This window comes from Mus caroli, unplaced genomic scaffold (genome assembly GCF_978045245.1).
Source record: "Mus caroli unplaced genomic scaffold, Mus_caroli_1 scaffold_14, whole genome shotgun sequence".
Classification (NCBI taxonomy): Eukaryota; Metazoa; Chordata; class Mammalia; order Rodentia; family Muridae; genus Mus; species Mus caroli.
Window position 1 is genome coordinate 79,873,197 of NW_028227269.1, and position 17,111 is coordinate 79,890,307.

General features: G+C 39.3%; 1 protein-coding gene across 1 annotated transcript in view; it reads right to left on the reverse strand.

Annotated features, from left to right (window-relative positions):
* Window positions 1–606: 606 nt before the first annotated feature.
* Window positions 607–17,111, reverse strand: part of LOC110306986 (disintegrin and metalloproteinase domain-containing protein 21-like) — an 88,457-nt gene continuing 71,952 nt past the window's right edge. Inside the window, exon 3 of the mRNA XM_085830519.1 lies at window positions 607–3,253. Coding sequence (XP_085686645.1) covers window positions 755–2,995 — 2,241 coding nt within the window. The 5' untranslated portion in view covers window positions 2,996–3,253 and the 3' untranslated portion in view covers window positions 607–754. The remainder of the gene's footprint in view (window positions 3,254–17,111) is intronic.

The window sequence follows — 17,111 nt, forward strand, 5'->3', positions numbered from 1 at the left end:
AATAAAATAGATGATGATCTAATACAATTGAGAACAGACCATGACAATGGTAAGAATAGCATAGACTAAGGCAGCCCAAAGTTGATATAGAAGCTTCTAGAAAACTATAAAAATGAACCTCACAAATATGTACTTTCTTTTCTTGAAAAAATCTGAGAGGCAGATTTTCCCTGTAGAAATCTAAAGAATGTGACAAAACATTTGGGCACAGTAGAGTAGAAAGCAGGGCACTCACTCGGCTTGGGTAAGACCCTGGGTTCTTGGCTATGCTGCTTAGCACCATAAACCAGGAAGAGAAAAAAATTTTCAATCAAAACAAACTTAAAAAGTGGTAAATTATATGGCATTAAGAGGCTAGAGAGATGACACAGCAGTTAAGAGCGCTTGCTGCTCTTGCAGAGACCCTGAGTCTGGTCTCCAGCACACAAGCTGGGCGATCCACAACTACCTATAACTCCAGCTCTCTCGGATCCAACTCTGGCCTCCACAAGAAACTGAACTCACAGTTCTACACAGAGAATTAATGAGAGAGGGGAAATGAGAAAGATAGACAATATGAAATAATTATAAGAAATTTAAATATAGAAACACAATGCTAATTCCCCATGATTTTATTTCAAGATGAAATGCTCAGATTTGTGAATGATAACATGACTGATGGGAGACAATGGAGAGTTTCTTGTGGTCAATGACATGGATTTTGTCCATTGTGTGGCTCCAATTAGTTTAGGATGAAGTCAATTAACTTTTATGCTTAGCGTCGTTGGGGCACTTCTGGACGTAATACTGCTTTTGCAAGTGCACCAAAAATAATCAAAGCCACGATAAGAAAAATGCGAGCACCTAAAATAATTAATAGCTTGTTGATACTCACATGGATTTTGGCTCGATATCTCCTCAGAGGGTTAGTTATAGGGCCACTGTTTATACTACCACCTTTTCCTCTTTGTAAACAATTTGGTGGTTGCCAACCTTGAACACAGTGACAGTTGCCTTTGTTGTTGCACACCCCTCTGAAGTTACAGGAACTAACGTTGCAATTAAACTTCAAAGTTTGATGAAAAACACATCTTTGAGATTTACAGTATTTTCCAGGGCCACAAGTTGCACCATCCATTACAAGCCCTATTTCTGGACGTTCTAAACCATGGTGTATATCATACCCAAAGCACTGTACTTCTTTAACATCTTGAACCTTTAGGTGATAAAAGGTCATGTGCTCACCTCCACCAGGAATACGCTTGACACCATCACAGTGGATCATTCCACAAAAAACATCCTCCTTTTGACATGGGACAGTTTGGCTTCCTCCTCGTATGATTCTTACACCACAGTTTCCAAATCGGTCACCTTTGACATTTAATTCATTATAGCATGCTGGTGAACTATCTTTTACTTGGTATCCAAAAAGAGCTTGACACTGCAATTGACGGTCACTACAGTTTCCTGCTATGCAGACTGCCAGTGGAGAACAAGGAGTTCCATCCATGATGTAAAAATTTCCTGGGCAATGCTCTGAGACTCCACTACAGTACTCTGGAAGATCACAAATACCATTTTTGTCTCTGCATATTGTTCCAGTGGGTGCATACTTACAAGATAGACAGCAATCTCCTGTATTACAATAGCTGCCCGGAGTCAACTCACAATCGACTCCACAACACTCATCAGCGGTACAGTCTTTCAAAGAACCACAGTCACATGTCTCACTGGCCTCCACTATCTTATTTCCACAACGAGGAACGCGATAATGTTGTTGTCTATATGTACGGCGCACTTCACTCATGCAAGGGTCCCAACCATGGATCCTCAAATGTAGCATATCATGGGTACAATTGCTAATCATATCCTGAAGAGTAGGAAATTCATTCATGAGACAACTGCTCCTTCTGAAACAAACACAGCCCGATGAATCATGCCTTACATTCAGAAGGTGACCCACTGCATGTGCCAGGAAAGATCCAGCCAGAAATAAATGGTTTGTTCCTACATATGTATATAATACTCCCCAGTTGGGGTTACATATTCCATCCTGAAAGCCTGCATAATCTGTATTTCCAAGCTTTTTTCCAAGGAGAAGAGCTGTAGTGGCATGCTCAAATTCCCAAAAGTAACCAGCTTTCCAATAGCCAAATAATTCCATCATTCTCCAAACATTGTTATAATGTGAGGAAATTGAGTAGTGGTCCCTGTCATTCCAAATACACACAGTACGCACGTACACAAACATTCCACTCATTTTATAAATGCTATGTGAAATGCTGGTCATAACCAATATTAACTCAAGTGAGGCAGTTGAATTGCTCCCAGTTTGTTTGTATAATTCATGAGTCACCGTGAATTGTATTCCTACATTTTTCAAATGGTAACGCCACAGATATACAGGGGCTGCTCTGGGACTTCCAGCGAGCTTAGTCTCTTGAGGGAGGTCACCTGCCTTTGCCATAATCTCATCATTTCTACACTTTTTCGACTCACGTGACCTTTCGTCCACCACAAGCAGAGAAATTACATGCTCAAATTTGGAAGACGATGCCAACGGTTTGATTTCATAAGTGAAGTCATCCACCTGTATCATGCCTTTCAGACCTCCAGTGCAGGTATCTAGTGTAGCTTGGGACCCAGGGACTCCTTCCAGGTAGCTGTAGAAGTAACAATCCCGAGGAACAAATGGGTAATCCTTCTGCTGGGCTCCTTGGTCATTAGAGGTATATACAGGAAAATTTTGAGGAATCATGTTTTTCTTGAGTTTCATGTGGACCACATGTCTTTGTCCCCTAAAGCGCATGCTATAGGTGATGTGCCCTGACATATCACTTTTGCCCATTCTCTGGGGAACCTTCCTGGGGATGACAATTTCAGAGGTAGAGAAGCGCCATTTGGGTGGGCTACGGGAACAGCAGGCAGGAGACAACAGTGCCCAGAGCACAGAGAGCCAGAGAGCACCTCTCAGGAGGGCCAAAGTCCAGGTAGATGGTCTGAGGAAGGGAGCCATGGACCAAACCAAATCTGGTCCACTGGGTGACAGACAAGACTAAGACATCAGAGCATGAGGAGAGCAGAGTGAGGCAAGAGGCTTACCACCTCTGCTAAGTAAAGGGAGAGAGGCTGTTACATAACAATGCTCTGCTCATCCAAGCATTGTGTGCTCAGTGATCTGGAGACCCTATGGCAGAAGCCCCAGGGAAGAGCAAAAAGTGGGAGGCACTTGGAGAAACAAGTATATATTTGAGTTAATACAGCTCATATCTGACTGTGAAAATATAAGTGGGGAAAAGAAATTTGGTGTTTTAGGACAATTATATTTTATATTCATAGATACACACACATATAAACAATATCATAAAACATAATGTAGCATATAATAGATAACATGTACATAATATATGGTATATATAGTATAGTATATACTTTATGAGGAAAGAATTGACCATTTAACTATATCCAAAAACAAATATTAGTAAAACATTGGATGCTTCTCTATCAGAGATCATGTGGGAAGAAATATTGTATATAGAAATAATTTGAGCATTTTTCATCTTCATTTTTAATTTTAAGACAATATATGTGTGTTTACATATATCATACACCATAATATATAATATAAAATGTATATCTTATAACCTATATATCACATGTAGAATATATATCATATGATATATGAATATATATCATATAACATATATGATATATATATATATCAGTATAAATCATATATTATAAAAGAAAGGATTAGCCATTTAATTATGTCCAGAAACAAACATTAGTGAGACAGTAGATGCTCCTCTATCAGGGATCTTGTGGAGAGAATTATTGTTTATAGAAATATATTTGGGCATTTTTTTTTAATCTTACTGGTCTTTTGCTAATATATTTTTCTGAATTTGTGGTTTATTCTGCATGTGTACACATGTTTCCTTGTGGATTTTCCTTTGTGATTTTAAATTCTGGTTTATTTGTTTGCCTATTTGTTTTTCTTTTTTTCTTTTTCTTTTTTTTCAAGTTAGAAAGGGCACGGAGCTAGGTGTGTGGGGAAGTATGGAGGATCAGTGCTGAGGTCCAGCTTAGCATTCAGGTACTGAGGAAGACAGCAAGGCCAGCATCAGCAGGAGCCAACTGCTTTTGACTTCTGGCAAATTAATTCTCTCCTGCTATTCTGAAGCCAGAAGATGATGACTTCTAGCGATTTAAATGTCTCTTGCCATTCTGGGGCCAAAAGACGATGGCTTCTAGAAATTAACTCCTGGTGATAACAGCAGGGGAATTAAGAAAACTTAGTTTCTTAGATTCTTTTCTAAGAAAAGAATCGTTTGATTCAAGGGCCTCTCCCTAGCCCAGTGAGAAATTCAGAGTTCATTAATTCATGAGCCAGAAAGAATAGAACAGAAAGTCAGGTTCATACACACAGAGACATATGCACACTGGATGAAGCAGAAAAGGTCTACACTACCACTTTCTTAGGTTTCATACCTTTTCCAGAAATAGATCACATGGTTTTCTAAGCACTTACATTCCATAAGTTTATAGTAAGTTTAAATAGTTCATGGCATAGACTATTAAAAGTTTAAAGAGCTACAGAAAAATTGTTTACATGTCTGTCCATTAAGACTAATACCTAACTAAAGATCCACGATCCATTTTCTGGCTTCACAAGTTCATTAGAAGCTTAAAGCAATAGCTTTTATATCACAAGTTAGACCAGTTTTGTCAAGAGATGAATCTGCTGCCTCGTGTCTTTTTTTGTTTTGTTTTGTTTTATTTTATATAGATGAACTAATTCATCATTTACTTTCTATTCTTGTACCTACAATAAATTGTCCATTCCCAGTTTATGACTTTTGGTTACCAGATAGTGGCCTCATTATTAACCTAGAAGAAATGTTTTCCTAGATTATAAATTTATTCCAAGCATTTTTCCCCCTAGTGAAATTAGCTCATGACACATGAAGGCTTACAGAACTCTATTTGTAGCTTTTATTCTGGGGGGGGGGGGGGTTGCAATAAGATTACTTGTATCAATTTAGGGAGTTCTAAAAAATCATGGTCAGGGATTATGAAAACATGAATTCATCTATACAGCACTACTACATGAAACTACATCCTTATACTGAATCTATAGTAGATATGCCCAAGAGAATAGATAAATATGCAGAAAAAATGCATTAATCTCTGTAATAGGGGCAGAAAAGCTTTTCTGCAGTGAGAAGCAATGAATTCTCTGAAAACCTGGCATCTCAGAGCACACCCATCACTGCCATGAAAAACAGTGGGTGATCTGTACAAAATGCGCTTGCTTGTCATAGCCCTTTCTAGATGGCTTCTGAAGATGTTAAAGGAAATGGAGAATAATAAATCATGAAAGAAATAGGTTGTATGGAATTTTTTCAGTAAAAATACAAAGTAAACCAACTAGAGGTCATTGACAGAATCTTAAAATTACATAGGTGTCACGAAAAGAAAATCAACAGGTTATAAAACATAGTTTCTTATTAAAATAAGTGAGTGATAACCAGTCCTTAAAACCCCATAAACATAGTCTTACCTATGACGATTCATAGCATTATTATTTCTAAGTTTATTCCAAATACTTAAAATAAAATGCCACTCCTAAGTCATAACACCTAAAGTTTAGAGACAGATAAACTGATTTTAATTGAATGATCCTCTACATTAACATCAGTGAATTTCTGACATTCAAAGTGGCATGAGTGAATACCCAAGAGGTAGTGACTAGGAGAAGGAACTAGACCAAAGGTTATTCTCTGTACATGCTTTCACTGAAGGGAGCCGTAGAACATTGCAGACTGATGAATGGGATTACTGAGACAATCAGCAAATGCCTGATATATGGAGTGATGAGGCATAGAAGAACATTTCTGGAGTGATGGAAAATGAGAATCAAGTCTTCTCACATGATGGTGTCCAAGTAAAACTCGCCTGCTGCATTTTAAGTGTTTGTATCTTATTGTATGCTAGGTACACTTCAAAGGAGCATGTCTAACAAAGTGTCTAGGTTTAGCTTGTTTTACACCTCTTTCATCATTCATCCATCATTAACATCTAAGAGCACACCTGCCTACCCATTAAAATACCGTTTTAACACTGTATTACATGTATATAATTTCAATTCACTATGGAAATTGACTGACTTAGCTTATCACCTACCTTCATTTGACTTTTACTCTATTTGGTTGGTATCAGTCTTAGTTAGGTTTCCTATTGCTGTGATTAAACATCATAAAGGACATCAAGTTAGAGAGAAATTGGTTTGTTTCCACTTACAACTCTCAAGTTACACTCTGTGGTGGAGGGAAGTTGGAGCAGAAACTCAAAGCAGAACAGGAAACTGGAGGCAGGAACTTAGGCAGAGACCATGGAAGAGTACTGCTTACTGGCTTGCACTCTACTGGCTCAGCCTTCTTTCTTACAGTACCCAGAACCAATCTCCCAGGAGTAGTATCACCCATTGAGCTTGGGTGCTCCATTCCAGGATTGCTTGATAATGATGCCTTCTTATGTTTTTCATTTCTATATTCCTCATGTATCTGGTATGGTATGATTGGTCATGGGAAGTCCCTCACTGCCTATAGCCTGGTGTGATTACTTCCTGTGTCATAGCCTACTCTATTGGGAAATTTTCCTGCAGATCAACATGAAGATGAGCTTTCATCAAACAATATAGTTTAGGTGAATCAATGATTTTATGGAATTCCCGATTTGATTTAAATAGTTTTAGGGGATTATAGTAGTTGATAGAAAGTTTAAGGAGATGGTTTAAAATGTTTGCCAGAAAGATATAATCAAGTTAGACTTAAGAGCAGAAGTATGCCTCTTTCCTTATAGAAGAATAGCAAGGACTGGATGGGTTAGAAAAGGAGCAAAGTGAGTTTTAATGCATGGCAAACACATATTTGTACTTGGAATAGAAAATACTTTAATTTTCCAGGGAGTGCTGGGTCCAAAATTATCAAGCTTTATTCCCTCAGAAAAAAATCTTCTAAGTGATCAGTCTAGTCACTGGCTGCCATCAGCAACCTCCTCCATCATTGGGTGCTCTCAGAACAGACCCTCTTCAGCACTACTTGTGTTGGGCCCAGAGGGCCTTGACAGATGTTTTACAAACTCTAAGAGAACACATATGCTAGCTCAGACCCCCAATTTCCAGAAAATTTATCAATCACAATAGACAGAGAAAGTAAAATATTCCACAGTAAAATGAAATTTAAGAAGTATTTATTTAAAAAGCAAGCTCTACAGAAAGGAGTTGAAGGAAAATTTCAATCTGAAGGGGTTAACCACACTCAACAACAACAATAATACTAGGCAAAGGAATAAATGATGTCATACCAGTAAATCAAAGGAGGAGGAAAACCCACATCATCACAACAAAATAACAGGAATCAGTAAACATTGCACAATGATAATTCTTGTACTAATGGGCTCAATTCCTCAATAAAAAAACCCCACAGATTAATAGATTGGATTAAAAGAGAGGATCCATCTTTCTGGTGCATCCAAGAAACACACTTTACCTAATCAAAGCTAGACATCACCTCAAAATAAATGAATGGGAAGATATTCCAAGCAAAGGTACCAAAGAAGAAAGCCATGTGGCCATCTTAACATTTGACAAAATAGAACTCAAAGCAAAACTAATCAGAAGAGATAGGGAAGGATACCAAATCAAAGAAAAAATCCACCAAGAAGATACTGAAATTCTAAACATGTATGCAGGAAACATAGGGCACCCAAGTTCATAAAAGAAATACTTCTAGAGCTAAAACCAATTAACCTCCATACACTGTGAGTGGGTTACTTTAATACTCCACTTTCAACAGACAGGTCACACAGACCAAAAGTAAACTGAAAAATACTGGACTTACATGACATCATAAATCAGATGGATCTAGGAAAACAAAATAAAACAAAACAACAAAACAACATTGGCAGGCCATTTCATCCAAACACAAAAGATTATACCTTCTTCTCAGCACCTCCTGTAACTTTCTCCAAAATTGGCCACATACTCATACACAAAGTTAGTCTCAACAGATAAAAGAAAACTGAAATGACATCTTACATTTTACCTGACCTCAATGGATGAAGGATGGATATCCACACCAGCAGAAAGTACATAAACTCGTGAAAACTGATCCAACCATTTGAGAGAGTCAAACCCTGAGACTCTCTATGATACTCTGCTATGCCTGCAGATAGGAACCTAGCATAAATGTCTCCTGTGAAGTTTCATCCAACAGTAGATGGAGGCAGTTGCAGAGACTCACAGCCAAACACATCAGGCAGAGCTTAGAGAGTCTTGTAGAAGACTGGGAGATAGAAGTGACCAAGCCAGAGGGGACAAGAACAACACAACAAGACTTATAGAATCAAGTAACCTGGGACCATGGGAACTCATAGAGCCTGGGCTGCCAACCAGGGAGCATGCAGAGGCTAGACCTAGACCCCCCTACACATTTGTAGCAAATGTAGCTTGATCTTCATGTGAGTTCCCTAACAAGGTAAGTGGGGGTATGGAAAGTAGAGAGATGGGCTGTCTCAGTCTCTGTTCCCTGCCATTGGGCCTCCTTAACTCCTACCTGTACCACCTGGTTGGGCTTCAGTGGGAGAGGAGGTGCCTAGTCCTGCTGGGACCAGATATCATCCCAGGATGTAGTGGTACCCAAGGGTGGCTCCTCTTCTCTTCAGAGAAGGGGAGTGGGCAATGGGGAGAGGGACTTGTAAGGGTGGGACTGGGAGAAGAGGGGGAATGGAGTAAAATCTGGATGTAAAGTGAATTTAAAAGTTAATTATTGGAAAAAATGGGACAAGAGAGAAATCAAGAATGCATTTTAAAACATTTATTATTTAATGAAAATGAAAATATAGCATACCTAAACTGTGGGACACAATAAAGGCAGTTCCAAAAGGCAAGTTCATAGTCAGAAGTGCCTACATTAAGAAAAAAAAAACAAAAAACAAAAGGAGAAGTCTCATATTAGTCACTTCATGGCACACCTGAAAACTCTAGAACTAAAAAACTAAAAGAACTAACACCCCAAAGGATGAAAAAATTAATCTGAGAACTGAAATCAATAAAATAGAAACCAAAAAAACCAACAATACAAAGAATCAATTAAAAAAAAGAGTTGGTTCTTTGAGAAAAATCAGTAAGATTAATAAGCCCTTAGTCAAATAAACAAAAAATAAATGGAAAGGAAAGATCCATATTAATAAAATTAGAGACAAAAGGGAAACATCACAACAGACAGTGAGGAAGTGCAGAGAATCATATGGGCACACTTCAAAAATCTGCACCATATAGTCATGTTATAATGTTGTTGAATTGTCTTTTTCTTTTCAATCCTCACTCCCTCACTTGAGACCCTGTTGTCTGACTGAGCTGGACTGGTCATCAAGCAAACTGATAAGCATAATAAACCACATAAACAAACTGAGAGACAAAAGCCACATGATGATCTCATTAGATGCAGAAAAGGCCTTTGACAAAATCCAGCATCCCTTCATGATCAGAGTCATGACATATTAGACAGATTAGGCATACACGTAACATACCTCAGCATAATAAAGGTAGCATCCAGCAAGCTCATAGCCAATACCAACCTAAACAGAGAAAAACACAAAAGAGAGTGCAAAAATGTGCATTTTCTCCATACTATTCACAACAGTACTTGAAGTATTAGCTAGAGTAGTAAGACATGAGAAGAGGATCAAATAGGAAAAAAACAAATCAAAGTATTCTTATTTGCAGATGATAGGATTGTATCCACAAGAGATCCTAAATACGCTACTGGGAAATTTTACACTTGAAAGGTGTTTTTAGGAAAGAAGAGTGATACAGAATTAACACCTAAAAATCAGTAGCCCTTGTGTACACAAGTTACAAAGGCCTTGAGAGAAAAATATCAGAGAAACAGCACTCTTCACAATAACCACAAAACCAAGGACAACAAGAAACAGAATATCTTGGGATAGCTCTAGCCCAGAAAGTGAAAGACTTCGAAGAAGATATCAAACAATGTAAAGATTTTCTAGGCTCATGGATTGTTAGGATTATATAGTGAAAATGGCCATCAAAGCAAAAGCAATCAAAAGTTTTATGCAATCTACATCAAAACTGCAACACAATCCTTCACAGAAATTGAAAGACCAATTTTCACCTTCATATGTAAATACAAACACACACACACACACACACACACACACACACACACACACACACAAATAGCTAAAACAAGCCTGAATGATAGGAGAACAGCTGGAGGCATTGCCATGTTCTATCTCAAGTTGTACTACACAGAGTTATAGCAAAAAATTTTAAAAAGCATGGTATTGACTCAAAACCAAATATGTTGATCAATAGAACTGAACTAAGAACTCAGACTTAAGTCCACTAACTACAGATACCTAATTTCTGATGAAAATTCAAAAACAAAACAATATTACACACTGTGGGGGAGCTTCTGTTTCCAGTCCCTTTATTGAAAACAGATTTTTTTTTATCACCACAAAATGTGTCCTGATTATGGTTTCCCTTCTTTCTACTCCTCTCAGTTCCTCCCCAAGTTCCCTCCCAGCCAGATCCACTATCCCTTTTCTGTCTCTCATTACAAAATTCCAGGCATTGTGTTTCAGGAATACATGTACAATGCTAAATAGAGCTGCTTTGCATGTACATCACTAAGTATTCCATGGTGTTATTACTCCATAATGTTAATTTTCCAGTTATTTTACTGTAGAGGCATTTTAGCTTTGTACTGTTTAAAATAAAGCTCATTAAAAAGCCAAACATTTTGATGTGTCCTAATGCATGACTACATCAATTGTCATATCTCCAATTCTTGAAGGGTTTCAGCTCTCTGTACTAATTTTCAATTAAAAAAAAAAAAAAAAAAAAAAAAACCTTTGTCCTATAAAGAAGAAAAAGAAAAGACTGGGTAGTGGTTGCACCTGCCCTTAATCCCAGCACTTGGGAGGCAGAGGCAGGCAGATTTCTGAGTTCGAGGCCAGCCTGGTCTACAGAGCGAGTTCCAGGACAGCCAGGGCTACACAGAGAAACCCTGTCTCAAAAATAGAAAGAAAGAAAGGAAGAAAGGAAGAAAGGAAGAAAGAGAGAGAGAGAGAGAGAGAGAGAGAGAGAGAGAGAGAGAGAGAGAGAGAGGAAGAAAGGAAGGAAGGAAGGAAGGAAGGAAGGAAGGAAGGAAGGAAGGAAGGAAGGAAGAGGATGAGAGAAAGAGAGAAAGAAAGGGAGGAAGGAAGGAGGGAAGGAAGGAAAGACGGGAAGGAAGGAAAGAAGAGAAGAGAGAAAAGAAAAGGAAACAAAAGAACAGAACAGAAAAGAAAAGAACAAAAAAGAAAAGAAAGGAAAGGAAAAGAAAAGAACAGGCTTCTAAATGATAATAATAATATATAACAAAATAAAATATACTAAGACAAAACAAAAACTATCACATTGGATTTGAACAAGACATACAAGGAAAAGAGCCAAAAGGAAGGCATAAAGAATCAGAAGCACACTCATTCATATACATTCAGAAAATCCTACACAAACACTAAACTTGAAGTTATAATAGATATAAAAAGGCCTGATGCAGAACTGTGCAGGCCCTGTTCAAGCTGCCTCAGTCTCTGAGAGGTCATATGGACTTTCATCTTGTTGACTTAGAGGACTTATTTCCTCCACGCCTTCTGGCTCATACACCCTCTCTTCCTCCTCCTCTTTGGGGTTCTCTGAGTCCTGGGGGGAAGGATTTGATGAAGACTCCAATTTAGGGCCAAATGTTTCAAGGTCTCTTACTTTATGCATGTCTGGCTGGAGGCCTCAGTATTTGTTCCCATCTGCCATAGAAGGAAGCTTCTGTAATGATGATCTATGAGTATAGCAAACTGCCACTAGAAGCCATTTTATCATTACAAGTTCAGTTTGGGTCAGTTTGATTTGGTGTTGTCTGTTTGTTGATTTTTTTTAGACCAGTATTATTTGGTTTTACCTTGGGTCCTAGACTATCGAATGTCTGGTTCTTGTTCCACCTTGTGGAATGGGCCTTAAATCAAGGCAGATATTAGTTGGATATGTCCACAAGGTTTGTGCTACCATTGTGGCAACAATTTGTGCTCGAAAACTACCTATAGAAGAATGAAATTAAGATTCATAGCTTTCACCTTGTATAAAACTCATTCATAATGGATCAACGAGGATAATTTAGAATGCAAATCACTAGAACTTGTAGATGACAACATCAAGAATACTCCTTAGGACTTTTTGGCAGACAAGATAGTTCTATATAGAACAGCATTAACATAGGAACTAGCCCCAGGTATCAGCAAGATGAGACTCCTGAGAATGAAAAGGGGTTGCACACTAATAAAATAAAGTTTCAAGAGATAAGACAGAACATTAGAAAGTCTTCACCAGCTGTACTTTAGACAAGGGGCCAATATCTGTAATTTACAAAGAACTGCAAATTGAAAATACTAAGACAAGGAAACTACTAATCAACAATTTGGTCAACTAATTCAATGAACAGTTAAAAAAAACAAAAAGGAAGGAAAACCACAAACAACCAATGACTGTTTTTGGAAACATTTAATACCCCTGGCCATTAGAGAAATGAAAATCAAAGTATTTTTGATGAGATACCACCTCCTCCCAGTCAAAATGTCTATCATGAATAAGACGGACAATGCGAGAGAATGGGAGAGTGAAAGCAAGAGAGAGCTAGAATGAGAGGAAGTGAGAGAGAGAGAGAGATACAAAGAAGGGGGGGGAAGAAGAGAGGAGGCATTGAGGGAGAAAGGGACAGACTTTTGTTCACTAGTTGAAGTACAAATTAATACAACCAATATGAAAATAAGTGGGGTGATTTCTCAAAATTTATAGCTAGAACTACTGCATGGCCCCACTATTTCACTCCTAGGCACATACCCAGGGAATTTGATAATCTGACACAGGGATATTTGCACCTCTCATGTCTACTGATGCTTATTCACTATAACAAGGAAATGAAACAAACCTTGTCGTCTATCAACTGATGAATGGAAAATGAAAAAATCTGGCATGTATATAAAATGGACCATTATTTAGCTCTAAAGAAAAATAAAATCATATTTGAAGGAAAATGAATACACTGAGCATATACATTATCACACACAGTCATTTAATCTCAGAAAGAAAACAACACATGTTCTTCCGCATACACAAACTCTAGCTTAACATGTATGTATAAGTGTGTGTAGGTGTGTGTGTGTGTGTTTCTTCTAGTACATACTAGAAATTGCCTTTGGGTAAAATATAGCATGCAGAAAAGAGAAAAGGAGTAGAGACTGGGTGATGAAGGACTGAATACAGGTAATAAACACTTGAGTCATGAAAGAGGTTATAGAACTAAGAATGCTTTCCGTTTCAATTCTGTTTGGGGTTTTCCAGGTTTTTGTGGTGGATAAATTCCTAAATGTGTACTAGATAATGAAAGGGTAAAATCTAATGTGAAGCTCCAAATCTTCAAAGTGGGTGTTCCAACTGTTTAGAAGTTCACTGAAATGTATAGACTTTGGGTCTGGCTAATTTCATTGTGTGATGTTTTTTATTTGTAAGTTCCCTTTAATAAATTTTGAATTATTTAAAAACAAATAGTTGGGTCACAAGTCCCTTCTGGTCCACGCCAACACCAGGGTACCTTCGGTGAGGAGTCTGCAGACACCCGCAAGGTCCTCACAGGACCCTCAAAGGGATCTTAAGGCCTCTGATGAGTGGAACACAGCCTCTGCTCCAATCCAATCGCACGGGACCTGAGACTGCATTAATTAGGGAAGCAGAAAACCCGGCCTGATCAGGGTCACAAGTCCCTTCCAGAACACGCCAGCACCAGGGTACCTTGGGCGTGGAGTCTGAGGACACCCTCAAGGTCCTCACAGGACCCATCCACGGGATCTTAAGACCTCTGGTGAGTGGAACACAACTTCTGCCAGGAGGCAGGTTCGAACGCCAGATATCTGGGCACCTTCCCTGCAAGAGGAGAGCTTGCCTGCAGAGAGTACTCTGACCACTGAAACTCAGGAGAGAGCTTGTCTCCCAGGTCTGCTGATAGAGGCTAACATAATCACCCGAGGAACAAGCTCTAACCAGAGACAACTATAACAACTAACTCCAGAGATTACCAGATGGAGAAAGGCAAACGTAAGAATCTTACTAACAGAAACCAAGACCACTCACCATCATCAGAACGCAGCACTCCCACCCCACCCAGTCCTGGGCACCCCAACACACCCGAAAAGCTAGACCCGGATTTAAAAGCATATCTGATGATGATGGTAGAGGACATCAAGAAGGACTTTAATAACTCACTTAAAGAAATACAGGAGAACACTGCTAAACAGGTAGAAGACCTTAAAGAGGAAGCACAACAATCCCTTAAAGAATTGCAGGAAAACATGACCAAACAGGTGATGGAATTGAATAAAACCATCCAAGACCTAAAAAGGGAAGTAGACACAATAAAGAAAACCCATAGTGAGGCAACGCTGGAGATAGAAACACTAGGAAAGAAATCTGGAATCATAGATCGAGCATCAGCAACAGAATACAAGAGATGGAAGAGAGAATCTCAGGTGCAGAAGATTCCATAGAGAACATCGGCACAACAATCAAAGAAAATGCAAAATGCAAAAAGATCCTAACTCAAAACATCCAGGAAATCCAGGACACAATGAGAAGACCAAACCTACGGATAATAGGAGTAGATGAAGCCGGGCGTGGTGGCGCACGCCTTTAATCCCAGCACTCGGGAGGCAGAGGCAGGTGGATTTCTGAGTTCGAGGCCAGCCTGGTCTACAGAGTGAGTTCCAGGACAGCCAGGGCTACACAGAGAAACCCTGTCTCGAAAAACCAAAAAAAAAAAAAAAAAAAAAGAAGTACTCTCTGAGCCGGGCGTGGTGGCGCACGCCTTTAATCCCAGCACTCGGGAGGCAGAGGCAGGCGGATTTCTGAGTTCGAGGCCAGCCTGGGCTACAGAGTGAGTTCCAGGACAGCCACGACTACACAGAGAAACCCTGTCTCAAAAAACCAAAAGAAAAAAAAAATAGGAGTAGATGAGAATGAAGATTTTCAACTTAAAGAGCCAGCAAATATCTTCAACAAAATTATTAAAGAATACTTCCCAAACCTAAAGAAAGACATGCCCATGAACATACAAGAAGCCTACAGAACTCCAAATAGACTGGACCAGAAAAGAAATTCCTCCCGACACATAATAATCAGAACAACAAATGCAGTAAATAAAGATAGAATATTAAAAGCAGTAAGGGAAAAAGGTCAAGTAATGTGGGACGCCTGACTCGCCAGCAAGAAAGACGCCACAGCAGGATCCTTCTGCAACACGTTTATTGGGAGAGCATTGACTGTGTAAGCGAAAGACCCCGACCCCAAAATGGGGCTGCTTATATAGGCCTAGGAGTGACGTGTCCATACAAGATTGGTTATGCTACCAATACCTCATTAATATGCTTCGGGCCAGGCAGTGACTCGGCAAAAAACTCTACTGCACATGCGCACATTGGTTGTTTACCCATAATCATGGGTGGTGGCCAGTGGTAGCCAGCGCCATCTTGTAATGGCGTTTGCAGCTTTCCACATCTCCCCCTTTTTATTTTAATAAAATGATGCTGGACTAGGCCTGTGCAATTATGTCCATCAGCCATGGCTCCTGTTTTAGTTCTTTCCTCTGTGTCACAGCCTTACCCGTTATAGGGTAACCCTATCGCCACCAGGCCCCGTGTCTTAGGTTGATCTGTGCATGAGGAAAGTTGCCCGTCTTTGGATACCATGATGCTGTGTGACAGTAATTGCTAAACGACCTAGGGCAAACTCTACAAAAGAGGCCAGCCAAGTTTTTAAGGAATGAATTAGTCGAGAATCATGATCACCCTCTCGCGTGCAATTAAGAAACGTCAGCGATGTGCAAGGGCTGATCAATGATCATCGAGTCTCTCTCATCCCAGTGCAATGGATCCATAAAATCATGGGGTGCAAGAGCAGAGGACTCAGATGCCGACTAATTCTTGAGCATAGATAACCAAACTTCAGGGGAGGCACCGTTTTCAATGGCTAAAAGTGCCTGAGTTATAATCACCTTGTCACGTTTTTGTTGGGTTCTGAATTTGCAAACCAACCAAAGCATGAACACCAGTCTACAGCATATGGCAGCACCAAACAAAATCCCTCCCACTCATTCCTTAAAGTAAGAAAATGCATAGGTAAGCCAAGAGGTGAAGTCTCCAAGGGTCACTGGTTCCACTCTGGTTCCATTAAGGTTCAGGGACTGTATCTGCAGCTTCGTCTGCAACCTTTCCAGCTCCTGTGACCAGTTCTCCTTCATATAATTCGATAAATCTGTACTTTTAATGAAAGAATTGTTAATACACCTAACGGGAGTAATGCACACATGCGGAGTTGATGCCACACAACTCATTTGTATGACATCCATCATCTGTTCCATGTTATGTTGTAAAATATCTACGCTTTGATTCACTAGCATTAATCCTGAGGTGATACGAGAATCCACCCTTTGCAGGGTAAGCAATGCCTCAGACGTTTTTTCTGCTATCTGACTTATGGTGTCAGCAGTATTGACTTGATAGGCCATAGCAATTCCTGCGGTAACCGCTGACGCAGCGGACACCACAATGGCAGTAGCAATGGTGGCTGTGATTCCAAAATCTCTCTTCTGCCGAACAAGACTCATGATTGGGAACTTTACTGGATCTGCCTCAATAGGCACAGGGACAAAGGTTGGTAAATGTACCACTAAGAAATTAGTTTTATTCTAGCACTGTGTCAAAAAACAAGTGACATTTGTACAATCTAACCATTCTGTATTATTTTGAAATTCAGCCAATATAAAGAAAAATGGAGGATTGACACAGACTTCTACTGGAGAAGTAGTCATATTTCTGATAACTCTATTAGATGTCACATTATCTAAATGAGCAGAGATATTGGAAAGTGTGGCAGAAACATTCAATATCTCATGAAAGGTTCCAGTCAGCAATGCAAAGGCTGATAAGCTGGTACTAGCACCTGCCTCATTACTTAAGAT